This window comes from Marmota flaviventris, chromosome 17, assembly GCF_047511675.1.
Source record: "Marmota flaviventris isolate mMarFla1 chromosome 17, mMarFla1.hap1, whole genome shotgun sequence".
In the NCBI taxonomy this organism is placed as follows: Eukaryota; Metazoa; Chordata; class Mammalia; order Rodentia; family Sciuridae; genus Marmota; species Marmota flaviventris.
The window spans coordinates 30052217-30067544 of record NC_092514.1 but is presented as its reverse complement, the minus strand read 5'-3'; the positions used below and the strand labels follow the sequence as shown (position 1 = coordinate 30067544).

General features: G+C 35.6%; 1 protein-coding gene across 3 annotated transcripts; it reads left to right on the top strand.

Annotated features, from left to right (window-relative positions):
* Positions 1–1136: 1136 nt before the first annotated feature.
* Positions 1137–15328, top strand: LOC139702364 (aspartoacylase-like). Of its 3 annotated transcripts, none has more exons than XM_071603360.1 (7): positions 1137–1218; positions 2872–3131; positions 4636–4831; positions 6311–6404; positions 8857–8964; positions 11825–11934; positions 13825–15328. In XM_071603360.1, exons 2-7 carry the CDS (start codon positions 2896–2898, stop codon positions 14020–14022), a joined length of 942 nt encoding a protein of 313 aa, XP_071459461.1. In that variant the 5' UTR covers positions 1137–1218; positions 2872–2895; the 3' UTR covers positions 14023–15328. The 3 variants fall into 3 exon arrangements, with proteins under 3 accessions (XP_071459461.1, XP_071459459.1, XP_071459460.1); XM_071603359.1 differs by lacking the exon at positions 1137–1218 and adding an exon at positions 2710–2773; XM_071603358.1 differs by lacking the exon at positions 1137–1218 and having other exon boundaries at positions 2706–3131.

The following is a 15328-nucleotide window of genomic DNA, read 5'->3' as shown; positions in this document are numbered from 1 at the left end:
TTGTTTTATTTTTTGGTATCAGGGATTGAACTGAGGGGCACTTAACCACTGAGCCACAACCCCAGCCCTTTTTTGTATTTTACTTTATACAGGGTTTCATTGAGTTGCTTAAGGCCTCACTAAATTGCTGAAGATGTCTTTGAACTCATGATTCTCCTGCCTCAGCCTCCTGAGCCCCTGGGTATTAACACCATACCTGGCTTTTGCTAGCAGCTTATAAACTCATCTGTTCTATATCTATCTGTTATCATTCATTTATTTCCAGGTGAAAAGTTGATCAGAATGGGTGACAGCAGCACCAGGGCAACAGAAGAAAGAAAACACTAAGGTCGTGAGAGTAGTTGGACGGCATGACTCTTGGACAGCCACGTTATGTATAAGACACTTTATAATATTGAATAGGAAACCCTCTTTGTTCCCCGGTCATACCAATTACGCAACAAACCCACCTTAAATTTTTCTCCTACAAAATTTCTAACATTGATCTGTTGGATAGCCATAACCATGAAGTACAAATTTGTTCTCCTTTTGTTTTAAATCACATGATTTTATTAACAAATCAGTCATCTCCATTGGCACAACATATTTGTAGTGCTGGGAGTTATTAAACACCTACTTCAAAACATTAAATATTCAACTTAATAGGGAGATAGTGACAACTAGAAAAGATTTCATTTTATATATTCTCAGTTCTCTAAGTTCTCCAAAAAAAAAAAAAAGAAGAAGAAGAAGAAGAATTAATGCAACTGCATAGTTTTTGCAAGGATCCAAACTCAAGTGTGCTTTGGGAGACAGGGAGTTAAAAATGTTTTGGAAGTTAAGTTGGTATGAGAGTATGAAAAGCCTCTGTTGCTCTAGTTCTAAGGAAATGCTCTCCTTTTTCTAATAAAGCTTTCCACAGAAGACAAACTATACACTATAAACAAGGTAAGTATAAGAAAGAATTACAGCAGTTCATTAACTTTCAAATAAGTTATTCACTTGGACAATGTAACAGAAACTTTACGGATGTGAAGTGTGCTTCAAAATGCTGATCTGTTAAAATTCCATAAAACAAGCCTCAAAATGCAAGTCATTTGTGCCAGCTAAAGGAGAAAACTAAAGTAGCATTTCCAGAGGGACTAGGGCAAAGGACAGAACAAACTACAAATCAGCAAGGAAAGAAACAAAACATAGCAGTGTTAATAATTTACCATAGTTACTGCTCTTGAAACCAAGGTAGGATTACAGCTGTTATCTCTTTACATTTACGTGTGTTTTCATCATCTCTACAATGAGGTGTTTGGTGTACACTAATGTGTGCAGAAAATCAAAGGCTGCAGGGCTTGTCTTAGAACAGTAATTTTAACGTGTAAATTTATATTTTCTTATTTTGCTTTATCTTTACATTATGGTCTCTTAAAGGAAAAACATGGAAATTGGTTTATTAAATATCATGAAGCATTCATATTTCATATTTCTATCATGTATTTTATTTGTCAGCTCGTTGGTTTCCTGAGCACACTGTAGTGGTTGTTTATGTGAATTCTGAAAGAGCAAAAGTAGAACTTCAGAGGAGACCAAAAATAACAAAGAGTCACCCTGTTGCCCTGTGAAAAAACACTGGACTTAAATCAGAAACATGGGCCCCAGGCCTAGTTTTCTCTTATGTAGCTGTGGAAACTTATTCAGGTTGCTTAACCTCTCTTTGTTTTATCCCTGCAATGGGGATGTCAATACCTACCCTGTTCTATCTTACAAAGTGCATATATAAATAAATTGAACTAATGTATGTGGAAGAACATCATAAATTTAAGTACTTTGCAATTGTAATGAATTATTCTTGTCCTGCTACAAAACAGCCTGGTATTACCAATACATAGAATTTTAATACTTGAACATATTTGAAATTCTGGGTGATTGAGCATGATATCAAATCAGATTTGGCTCAGAGTCATTTCTCCAAAGGCATGTGATCATCTTAGTATTCTGGGTAATTTCTTCTAATAGAACCCCTTTTCACACAACACACTCCAGTCGAGAGGACTGCTGTCAGTAAATGAGGCCATGTCTTTATAAATTCATATCATGTGGTTGAAATTTATAGTATGTCCCAAGACATTTTTGTGCATTAAAGGGATTTGAAAATACTAACAGTTGCTTTTCCTTTGGTACTTTGGCAAGGTTCCTAAGGAAATTGACAGAGAATAACCAATAACATCATGAGAAAGAAACTAAGGGATGTTTCAAAGTAGCTTTTCAAGACCCAGTGATCACCGACTGGGTCCCTGTGTCTCTTACCATGTAAAAGCAATTAGAAAGAAAGGGTGCTGGCTCAAGAAGAGGCTCTAAGTATCTGCCTTTGATTGTTGATAGGAAACTCAATGCCCTCAGATCATGAAAAGTGCCTGGATTTACTTCAGAATTTTTTTTTAATGACAGTGGAAACAAATATCAAATGAGCCACTTTTTAATTTTTTTATTTTGGATGATTAGAACTTTACAAACTATTTTTATCATTGCAAGTGATCATGAAAGCCCTATTGGGTGGCATTCTAGCTGAAGGGAAAAAGGACTTTTTGTACTGGTAGGAGATGCCAATTTATTATTGTACTTAGACCTACTGACCATCTGAGGGAGTTAGAAGTTAACAACTGTATCTCTGGTTGACCTTTGCATATTTTAATCCAAATATGGTAAAGGACAGGGCTACAGATGGGAGTGTCCACATAATAATAAAGGGCTCAGAACTTGTAACAGAAAATGTTTAAAGTCCTCCACTCAAGGGAACTCTGTACTTTGTACTTTGGTTAAATTCTCTTTTAAATTTAAATTTCTAAACTTTTCTTAGGACATTAAGCTCCCTTTGATCTCTTCTCTTCTGAATTGCAGAAATCAGATAAAACTATTGGTAAAATGACCTCTTGTCACATTACTGAAGAACCTATAAAAAAGATTGCTATCTTTGGAGGAACTCATGGGAACGAGCTAACGGGAGTATTTCTAGTTAAGCACTGGCTGGAGAATGACGCTGAGATTCAGAGAACAGGGCTGGAAGTAAAACCATTTATTACCAACCCAAGAGCGGTGAAGAAGTGTACCAGATATATTGACTGTGATCTGAATCGTGTTTTTGACCTTGAAAATCTTGGGTAAGAATATGTTTTATATAGTGTGCATACGTGTATGTATGTGTGTGTGATAAATATTAATGTTTGTACATATAGTGTCTATAATGAGTAAGATCGCTTTCACTTTTAATCACATTGCGTTGTGAATTACACAATTGTGGAAACCGGGCATTCATATCTCTTTTAAATACTTTTTTAAGTACCACATTATTTGATTTTTCTCTTCAAATATATCCTATACGGGCTGCAAACATATATAAGAAAGGTTTTATTTTTAAATCATGTCTTGAAAGACAGATTTAATAATCCTTTGCATTAAGTTAGTGTTTGGCCACTATGTTTGTATACACATTTGTTAACTGTGTGGGAAATTCACTACAATGTTTTTTTGCAACTATGTTTATGGTAGCACATAAAGTTCTAGTTAAGAAAAATATGATGTTCCAATTAATATTTGTTGAATCAAAGAGTGAATAAGTATCCATTTTCAGAAAACATCAGACCACTCTGCAGCCTAAAGAATAGATGTGTTTACCTTCATTCATGCACATATGCACACTACACAAAACATTTAGGGCTGGTGAGGTGGCTTCATGATGTCATCAGGGCCATAGGTTGCTTCTCTCTTCCCCCTGTGCTTGTCTTCACATGTACCTTTTTGTACTCATGGTTTTTGCTTCATAACTGCAAAATGGCTAGTCTACCTTCTTGATTGTATTCCAGACAGGAAACACTCAGGTACAAACTGTAGGTCCCTTAAAGATACTAGTAAAAATAGCCAGGAATAGAAAGAGATGGAATTACATGAAAATGTGGTTGAATGATTTAATGAGAAAAAATAAATTTAAAACATTATCATGTACAGCAAGCAAAAATGTATCCTAACCATTTCAGGAAGTGAGAGGTTAGATTAAGACCCATCTAAGAATATAATGATATCTATTAACATTTGTCTCACAAAAAATAGATACACATGAACCTGTAAATTTTTGTATTTTTGGAGCATTTACAGACTCTTTTCTGTAAACCTTGTCCCTGGACCACTGATGACTGTCGGGCCTCAATTAAAAATACTTAATGATGATGTGAGCACCTAAGTTTGACTCTGTTTCAAGAACTTAAATTACCCAGAGTGAAGACTGGGGGGGAAGATGCACTTAATGATCTATCCCAGTAATAAATAACAAGTGCACCATAACTACAAAAAAACTATAAATAAGATTAAATGAAAAGTTTTGTTCAAGGTTGAAGTCAAATGGTAAACTCTGTTTGAACTGCCCTACCTGTGACTAGCCACTTAAATGAACACATTATTTTACAAGAATACCAATGAAATATTAGTTATGTGAAATCAAATAAGAAAAAATATTTTTCATTTTTAAAACTTTTAGATGTTTTAAATCCCCTCAGGAATTTTCCAAATCAAAGGTTTGGCAACTGGTTCTTTGTACACTGTATTCTTATTGACTATATATGTTATCATAGCCACAAATATTGTTAATCTTTCTCTTTCTGCTAATAATAGCAAAAAGATGTCAGAGGATTTGCCATATGAAGTGAAAAGGGCTCAAGAAATAAATCATTTATTTGGTCCAAAAAATAGTGAAGATTCCTATGACATCATTTTTGACCTTCACAACACAACTTCTAACATGGGGTGCACCCTTATTCTTGAAGATTCCAGGAATGACTTTTTAATTCAGATGTTTCATTATATTAAGGTAATGTCAATGTTATTAATTTATAAGTTTACATAAGTCAATTATAGGTGAGAAACAACTAGAACAGGGTCAGGAAGGAAGGTCCAAGAGAAATGGGATCTATTCCCCAGACAGGCTGGGAGGCTAGATGGAAGAGGCTGTACCCAGATTCAGAGGTAGGTGGTAGTGACAGGCAGGAGAAAGGAGAAACAAGGAAAATAACAAATACAAGGAATAAAATAATAAGACCTTGTGGATTTTTGTGCCTATAAAATTATAAATTTTATTCCAACAGCCACCAATTCATAAGCTATTGAACAAAAAAACAAATAAAATGAATATAAGAGTTTTAAATGTTATGGTTGAAATATCAAAATTACAGGGTTTTAGGAAGCTCAAAATATTGTCATGTCCAGTGGTGAAGACATTGTCTCCCTTTAGTCCTGCCCTTGTCACCATTTGATTGGGATTACCCAAAACACACCCAATCTTTTGTCATATAGTTCATAAAGCTAATCATTTTAACACTCAGGAATCCGTGAGATTAAAAATTCAGGCTTCCAGTGCCTTTAACTAAAGAAAAAAAATTCTAGAAAATAGCAAATAAGCAAAAACACAAATAATGGATTTTGTATTTGATTTTATATAATAGATGTTCTTCCTTCCTGAGAGCTAACATGATTTAGTAGGAAAAATTTGATCCATGTAGCCAGAAGCTGGGTTTAAATCTTAGCTTTCTCCTTCACTAACCTTAACAAGAAGTTCAACTCTCAAAACAGCTTTCTTCATTTTATAAAATTGGCATGAGAATACTCACCCCATATGGCTGCGCAAGTCTTTAAATGAGAAAAAATATTCAAGGCATTTAGACTAATGTCTACCCTGTGGTGAGGGTTAACTATTACTTTTGTTCCCCTTGAGTTCTGGACATTAAGAAGGTAGTGGCTGTGGTGGGAGATCCTTATGCAGCTGTTCTGTGTTGCTTATTCAGGAGAGCTGAATGTTTCTGTTGCCAGACATGGAAGCCTCAAGGTTGATTCCTAGTTATCAAAACCAAGAGCCCTGACTCAAATTTCCATTCAAATAGAAGGATGAAAGGGGAATCGCCTGACATTAATAGAACCTGAATTACAGGGTCAGAAACAGAGCTCTTTAAGAAACTAAGTAAGCTAAATAGTAAGGATAAGCAATGATGAAAACAAAAATAACCAAATCCATTCAGAAGGAAAATTTATTTCCTATTCTTTGGTCATGGCTCTGGAGAATTATTTAATGTCCATTTTACCCAGAAAACTGCATGTAATTCAATTTTACATGCAATTTATTTGTATGTTTTCAAAGCTGTAACATTGAGTTTTAGAGTGTTTCATAAAACTGTCTGACTAATCTTAGTTGATGAAGTAAAAAATATGAAGTCCTTATTGACTCTATAGCAGCAAAGAGAAAAAAAAATATATGGTCTTTACATAATAAGGAAGATGATTTAAAAATTCTTTGCAGACTTCTTTGGCTCCATTACCCTGCTATGTTTATCTCATTGAGCATCCTTCCCTCCAGTACGCAACCTCGCGTTCCGTAGCCAAGTATCCTGTTGGTAAGTCTGTTGGCATAGCTGAATAAAATGTGTCCTACCTGAAACTCCAAGAAAAATTAAAGAATATTTATAGCTACCTTGCACATCCTTAAGGCTTATAATTATCAGATAATAAGCAAATTAACCCCAGGCAGACACTATACTTTATTTCCTCAATATCTTGAAGCAGCTTTCTGGTTCTATTCATATTATTTTCTTCACTGTTATGTTTGACCCTAAAAAAATCAGTCTGACAGATTCTTCTAATCCCAAGAATTAAGTGAAGAGTCACCTTTTATAGAACCTTATCTCTAACTCCACTCCACAAAATTGCTCTAAAAATGTGAACTTTCAACAGATATTTATTGTGTGTCTACTAGAGCCCCACCACTGTGCTAGGTTCTGGGAAAATAGTAAAGAACAAGGCACACAGAATCCCTCAAAGAGCTTAGTATCTAATGAGAAGACAGACATTAACCAGGTCATCACTGCACAGAGGGAGAAATGGCAGAGTAGAAGTAATTCATTCTCTTTCAAGTGAGATACACTAACATAATTAACTATTTGCAAATTATACTATAATTAAAATTTCTATTACAACTTAAGTGGTTTTTGTTAGATCTTAGATGCTTTAACCAAGAGTAAATTTAAGAGCAAGTTTGCAAATAACATAAGCAAATGAAAACTTAACAATTATCCTGGTTACTCAAGTATTGGTACTTTTGACACATAATTAAAGAAATTAGTTAATTATTAATTATAACTGGAGAAAGCTAAATATCCAAATATAGGCACAGAATTGCAATAAATGTAATGAACCAAAACCTTACTGTATGAAATAGGGTTGAGTGCAGCTCAGTGATACAGTGTTTGCCTACCATGTGTAAGTCCCAGGGTTCCATCCCTGGCACCATAAAATAATAATAATAATAATAATAATAATAATAATAATAATAATAGATCATGGGTTATATTTAGTACCAAATAAAAGTGTAAGACTTCTAAACTTTGAGATATTAGCCTTATAATATGATATTTATGGGCAATGCTGTTTTAGCTAGAACAAATATCTCTGATAAGTTTGACCCTTACAAATAAAGCCAAATCTTTAAAACATTTCAATATGAGGGAGTATTAATTACATTTTAAATAATTAGAAAATATTAATATGTTCTTCCAACTTTGCTCTTTTATATTTGAAATCTATTATGTCATATACATGTTGGCAGCTAATGACAATATCTAATAGAGGAAGGAAACATCAGGAACTCCCCTACTAATCTTTCATTATGGCCCCTTTGTCAGAACTGAATAACATGTACATTCTTAAATCATCAGGATGGTTGGATTACTATAAGTGAATTAAACTTTTGATATTTACTCTTAAGCTGAAGAAAAGTTAATTTATCTTAAAGATTGGATAATCAACCAAAATTTGATTGTATTAGAATGGAGGAAAATGGAATGCAACAACAATATCTTCCACAAAATGCACACAGACATATCCATGAACACAATTTTCATACATTTGTACAAATCACTCATGCACAGAGGCATGCCTTAGCCCCACTTATGATATTATATACTTAAATGAATTCCTATAAATATACACAAGAAAGTTACACACAGTACAACATAATGAACTTTTTGAATTGGAAAATAATAGAAATGGGTGCAAATAGGATGGGTTAAAAGAATATATTTGAGTTGAATGTAAGAGAATGAATGTGGGTGATACATTAATTAACAGTTTGATAAATGGAGAAAATAATAACTGGAGGGATGACTCTGTGGGAGACTTGAGCAGGTGGAGGAGTATTTTGCAGGTGTAAGGATGGATGCTTGACAGCTACAGGAAACAGACCTGGAAGTACAAGCATAGTTTTATGAAGGTTAGAGGAAATACAAATTTTTCTACAGAAAATAAGAACCATTGCACTATCTTATCAGAATGGGTTAATATTAAGTATAAAAATGTTGCCCTAAAGTCACATAGATTGCATGTTAACTTAAATTCATAGTTCATCTAGCTATATTTCTATGACTAACTAGATGTCTTTCCTCCTGTTAGAGCTAAATGTTAGTCTGTGACCATCTCTCTTTGTGGCCACCTATTACTTTGTCATTGCAGGTTTATCTACTTCTTTTGCTATGTTACAATACTTAAATATTTGAATCACATGAAAGTAAATTTAAAGAAAAAATAACCCTAAGTTCCGACTACTCAAACACAAGTCTGATTTTTTCCATGTTCTCTTCCAGTCTTTATTCACTATGCATTTATCACTATGTGTATTTAAACGTGTAAATGTTCTGCTTTATTTTTTGCTTAACTTTCTGTCTCAAATACTTTCCATGATGCTAACTGGTCTAACTTTTAAATATTTATGGGGTTCTAGATATAATAAAATGCTTAATTTCACAATACATTCTAATACTTATATAATATTACTATCTTCCCTTCTGTACTTAGGTATTGAAGTTGGCCCCCAACCCCAAGGTGTTCTGAGAGCTGATATTTTGGATCAAATGAGAAAAATGATTAAACATGCTCTTGATTTTATATATCAGTTTAATGAAGGTAAGTGGTGGGTAAGAGTTGTTTCCTTAATTGTGGATATTTGCATATTTAGCTGTGTGTTAGTCAGGTTTGCATTATTATGACCAAAATATCTGACAAGGACAACTTAAAGAAGGAAATTTTTATTTTGGATTATGTTCTCAAAGGTTTAGTCCATGGTTGGCTGGGTCCATTGCTCTGGGCCAAGGTGAGGCAGACATCATGGCGGAAGGGCATAGTGAAGGGAAGCAGCTCAGAACATGGCAGCTGAGAAGCAGAGAGAGGGAAGGGGCAATCCCAGTGACCAACCTCTTCCAGCCACTCCCCATCTGCCTATAGTTACCACCATTCAAGCTAGAATAGACTGATTCAGCACTCATAATCAAATAATTTCATTTCTGAATATTCCTGCATTAACATAGGAGCTTTTGGGGGATACCTCATAACCAAACCATAACAATACTATACATACATTACATAGTACATATATAGTGCATATATATGTATATATGTACCAACGTACAACACTTTAACCATGTGTGTGTGTGTGTGTGTGTGTGTGTATATAAAACTTAACCACTTAACATTGAAATAGTAATTGAAATTTAGGTCAAATTCATCATTCTAATAATCTTAGATGCGTTTTCAAATTTTTTTTATTCACTTCAGCTATTCCTCAATCACCAGAATAGAAAAACATACAAGAAAAACAGTGGCCATATAAACAACCCAAATCAAATCCTATTTTCCTATTAATCTCCATTTTAAAAAACCAAAGACAGAGTAGGAAATACAAATGCCCAATAAAAGTAGAAAAGATGTTCAACATCACAAGTAATCAGAAAAATGCAAATTAGAATGAGAAACCATTTTCCCCATCAGATTGGACAAAATAGCATCTGACGATATTAAGTATTGGTAAAGGTATAGGAAAAGGAGATACTCTCATTCCCTGCTGACAAACATTTGAATTGGTAAAGACACTTTAAAGGGTAATTTTATAGTATCTGCTGTATCTACTTATTAAATTGTGTAATTCTTATAACCCAGCAGTTCCACATCTCAAAGAAACACAAGCTCATGAATACCCAATGGGTTGTATTCAAGGGTGGTTATTATAGCTTTGTTCGCAAAGGAACTGACTCAAATGTGCATCCGTTGGTGAACAGCTAAACAATAATAACATGGAAGAATCTTCAAAACACACTATTGTTTAAAAGAAAGAAAACTGTAGACAAAAATATATGATATAAACATTTACTTTAAAATAATATTAATCACTTGCTAGAATGCATATAAGTATGAAATTGTTGACAAACACGTAATTATGGTGACACAGCTACTGAGTCATTCAATGTCTGTGGGGAACATAATTCCTTACCCTCAGATGTGCAGCCCCCTGTGATCACAGGAACTTCTTCTCTATTTGAGAATACTTTGGCTCCAAAGTCATGAAAACTGAAAAAGAGCTAGATGTCCACCAACTTTGTGTGAGGGCAGGTTCTCTACTCTCTAATGAAACTGGTATTGGGAAGGTCATAACATATTCACAAGAAATTCTCAGAAAGTAAGTGTGGAACTCTAATATGTTAAGAAATGATATCCCCAGGGAGAATGCCACAAACCTGAGTGGAATGGTAACTCAAAGACACTCGGCTCTCTGTTTTCGCATCCATCAGTCACCCCCATCTCTTGAATCTGGGTTGCCCCAGTAGCTTGTTTTTGTGCCACAAAGGGGCTTGAAAAAGACTATGTATTGGGACTTGCCCTCTTGTGGCTTTTGGGAACTCTGTGTGGCTATTATGTGAGTCAGTCCACACTAATCTGATGGATATGAAAAGGTTATAGAATAGAAGACTAAGATAGCCCAGCCACCAGTCATGCAGCTCGAGCCTTTAGACTGTCAATTGCCAGACATTAGATTGAGGCCATCCCAGATTACCCAGCCACCAGCAGATTTGCCAGCTCACCCCAGATGCATGAGCAAAGCAAACAGAAACCAGCAAAGAGAGTCCAGACTAGAGGAACTGCCTAACCAACCCACAGAACTACAAGCTAAAAAGAAAAAAAAAAAAAAAGAAGAAGGTTGTTGCTTTAAGCCATTAGTTCTGGGAAAGTGTGCTATGCAGCAAAAGCTAGCTGACACAGGATTGATCTTAGGATCTCCTCATCCCAACTCTGCTCTAAAGGCAAAGGAGGACTTTTCCTTTAAGATGAAACCATAACATCCTGTGGATACACCATTGGACATATGTTCATCCTGTTTGCTCAGAGACCACGTGGTATCTGTGTAAACTACTCCTTTTCCAATTTATGGGCATTGAGCTGAGCTATTTAATGTCATCTCTTTGAAAGCTGGTAGACTGCCTGCATCCCAAGATTTCACTGCTCAGGGGCCATCTAAGTGTTTAATGAACTTGATTAAGAGAAAGAGCCACTAGACAGAAGCCACCTAACTTGCTGAAGGTCCCCCCTGAGAATATGCAATCACTGAGTGTCAGAGCTGGAAGAGTCTTTCAAGATAAGCTAATCCAAAACCCTCTTTTGACAAGATTGCTCAAAATAACACAGCTAGGAAAAAAGAAAGATGGCATAGTCAGCAGAACAGAGCCCAGGGTCCTGACTGGCAGATCTAGGCTTTTTTTCTCCCACACTGGCTTCTTTAAGTTATGTTTTCTACCTCTGTTCATCAGTGCAATGATAGGAATAATTCCAGAATTTGGGGCTTTATATTGTTTATGAACATCTTTAAGTTACTTAATGTGTTCTCCTTGTAACGGTCTTCATTTTGTTGTTTTTCTTTCCTTCCTTCCTTCCTTCCTTCCTTGAAATATTGACTTCCCTTTTTTAATTGCTATAATATGTATTATTTTTGTTGTAGGAAAAGAATTTCCTCCCTGTGCCATTGAGGTCTATAAAATAATGGAGAAAGTTGATTATCCTAGGAATGAAAATGGAGAAATAGCTGCTATTATCCACCCGAATCTGCAGGTAACATTTGTTGTTTCTTTAAAATAATGAGAATATTTTAATAACGTTGTACCTTTGAGTAGTAGTTCACAGTTCATACAGCATTTTTACATACATTAGCTAATTTGATGTTCACAAAACCACTGCAGCGTAGAGAAGTGTATTAGTTAGCTTTCCATCACTAAAATAAAATGCCTGATACAATTAATTTATAAGGAGAAAAGGTTTATTTAGTCTCAGTCCAAGGTTGATTGGGTGACTCCTTTGCTTTGGGCCTCTGATTGGGGCACTTAATGGTAATAGTAGAAAGTATGCATTAGAGCAAACTGCTCACACCTGTCTAGAGTTTAAGAGTGATGGGGTTACTTATCAGAATTACCTAGGGGATTTTCTCCCCAAATGCATGGAACCCATCACAAACTACTAAAGCAGGGCTTCTCAAACTCAGGTGGACACAGGGAATCAAATGACTTCACCAGGTGATTTCATAGGACTCAGGTCTGGGGAGCACTGCACTACATGGGAACCTCTGCAGATACGACCAACCAATGGGCAGGGAAGTACCTTCAGTGATTCTGGGCATATCTCTGCCTGAAAAGCACTTGTTCAGAGCAGAATTCTCAACCAGGCCACCCTGTAAAATCACCGGGGACTTAAAGAAAGAAAGGAAGGAAAAAACAGGAAGAAAGGAAGGAAGGGAAAGAAAAGAGAAGAGTGAACTATAAAAATGAGAAGCATGAGGGACTGGAGGAGATGGGTGATAACATAGATGTTTTTATTACATAGCTATAGGTTATATGACTATGCTATGTATATATCAAAATTTACAACTGCACACAAAAATCAATGATTTTTTTACTCTATAATTAATTTTTTCAAATAAAACTTTAGTAAAAAATGTATTTATTAAAAATAAAGCCACTCTTTAGATTCTGATTTGCTATAGCTGAGATGGGGCCAGCCCTGTACCCATGTAAACGTATATTAATATCCCAAGTGATTCTAATGTATGGCTAGAGTTGAGAAAATCACTGAGATGCAGTGCCGTGCGTACTTCAGTATTCTACATGTAAACCTCTGACAATTTGTTAACATGAAGATTTTGATTTAGAAAGTCTGCAGAGGGGAACAAAATTTTGCTTTTCTAACAAACTGCTGGGTGATGCTGATGCTTCTAGAAAATATTAGAAATGCGGAATCTCAAGGCACCACCCTGATCATTAGCATCAAAATCTGCATTTTAGCAAAATCCCCAGATGATTTGTAAGCACAGCCAAGTTGGAGAAGAACTGTTCTAGACTTCCTATGATCTGACAACATTGGTGCTTGAAGGATCAAAGGGCCAAATCCCTGGGGCAGGACCTGTCAGATAACACAGTTGTTAACATAATGTGGGGACACACCTGCAGTACATCCACCTCGACTTAGACTTTTCTCCAAACCACTCACCAATCCTCCCATCATAATAAAGTCTCCCTGTGTGCAAATACAATGTGACTCATTTTTATGTCCCCAACAGTAGAATGTCTTGCACACAGAAGGCTCTCAAAAAATATTTCCTAAATTTTGCTGAACAGAATTTCACTTCAGATGGCAAAAAGTAGAATATGCACTTAGGTGGATATGAAATTTATTTTTCCTCTTAATATTATAAACCTCTTTGGCCACATTCAAGGCAAACTTGGTGTCAGAGAAACTCTAATTACACATGTCAACTGTAAAAATTAACAGGGAAGCTCTTAAAACTGCTGCCCAAGACAGTTACATGGTTCCAGTGGAGTCAGGTCTCTCCCATGCCTCTCAGGACACCCTTCAAGGATCGCTTTTTAAAGAATAGAATGGTATTTGTTAAATATCTAGAGTCTTGACATGAAAATTTTGTAATTTATTATTTTAACTGTCTTCCGAAAGGATCAAGACTGGAAACCGTTGCACCCTGGGGACCCCCCCTTTGTGACTCTTGATGGAAAAACTATCCTGTTGGGTGGAGACTGTACCGTGTACCCTGTGTTTGTGAACGAGGCTGCTTATTATGAAAAGAAAGAAGCTTTCGCAAAGACAACAAAAGTCACTCTCAATGCAAAAAGTATTCGCTCCTCTTTCCACTAGAAATCAGTGCTAGTTCACTTTTTGGGGGGCATCTTGAAAAAGGACCAGTCTGTACGCTCCTCAAGAACAGAATTGTGCCTTATTCAAGTTCATGATCTGAACTTGACCCAGTCCTGACCCAGTCCCCAAGCAACAGGCATTCACACCAGTGTCTTAAAGAAAAAAAATAAATTAATGAATATCTTTTAAAGTTATCATATTTTATGTAGATAGCTTCTTCAAAGAAGTGTGCTTCCTATTTCTGCATAGATTTTTATACATTTACACTCTGATAGTTTAACATTCTTAAAAATAGCCTTCTTTTTCAAAGTACAAAAGACATAGGTACTATGTGCAGAGTTATTAACTTGAACATGGCATGAAATGTGTGTTTTCAAGTAATTTTTGTTTGTTTTTGTGGTGCTGGGGATTGAACCCAAGGCCCTGTGTATTCGAGGCAAGCACTCTACCAGCTGAGCCATATCCCCAGCTCAAGTAATTTTTAAGTGCTACTAGAAATTAAAGGTGGAGACTATTTTTTAAATTTTTCATGATTGAGTTAATGACACTATATTAAGAATTCAGTCCATAAACTAGCAACAGTTGTGATATCCATAGTAGATTTTAGCTGCTCTTTTTCAGATGACATGTTGAAGAGAAATGAAAGCTGATTGTAAATATACATCTAGAAACACTGATGTCTTACACTCACCTTGAGAAGCTACTTGTCCTTCTCATCATAGACAATTAGGAAGAGGCAAATTCCTCTCATCTGCCACTTCTTGTTTTGAATGAACACTCACTCTTACTCCTAGCCAAAGCGTGAGGAGATCTTTGGACTCCAGTAGCTGCCAGCCTAGGTGGTTAAGACCCATAACGGAGGACAGTGGAAGTGGAAATGTGACCCTAATCCATGTCTCTGGTTTGCAAACACACCCTTTCAAGAAATTCTCCCATTTTTTTTAAAGCTGAAATCCCTCACCTCCTCAAAGGACTTCTGGCAAAACACTGCCTCCCTCCCCTCCCCTCTTTTAGGTCACAGCAACCAAGTAAGGAACAACTTTATCCTACGATTTGAACCCCAAGGAAACACATTTATGGCTTCAAATGTTTTACCAAAAATACTAACATTATCTGGAACTTATATAGATACACAAACATTTTCATTCTTTCAGAGCTAACTCCACTAAGCCAATTTTATTCCATATTCATTGTTTTATAGAGCACAACTAAATGATTTCTGAATTTTGCACTAGAAAAATCATTGTGTGCTTTGCCAAAATTATTTTCCTTGGAATAAACTTCCTTCTGAAGGTTGTAGTAAAAA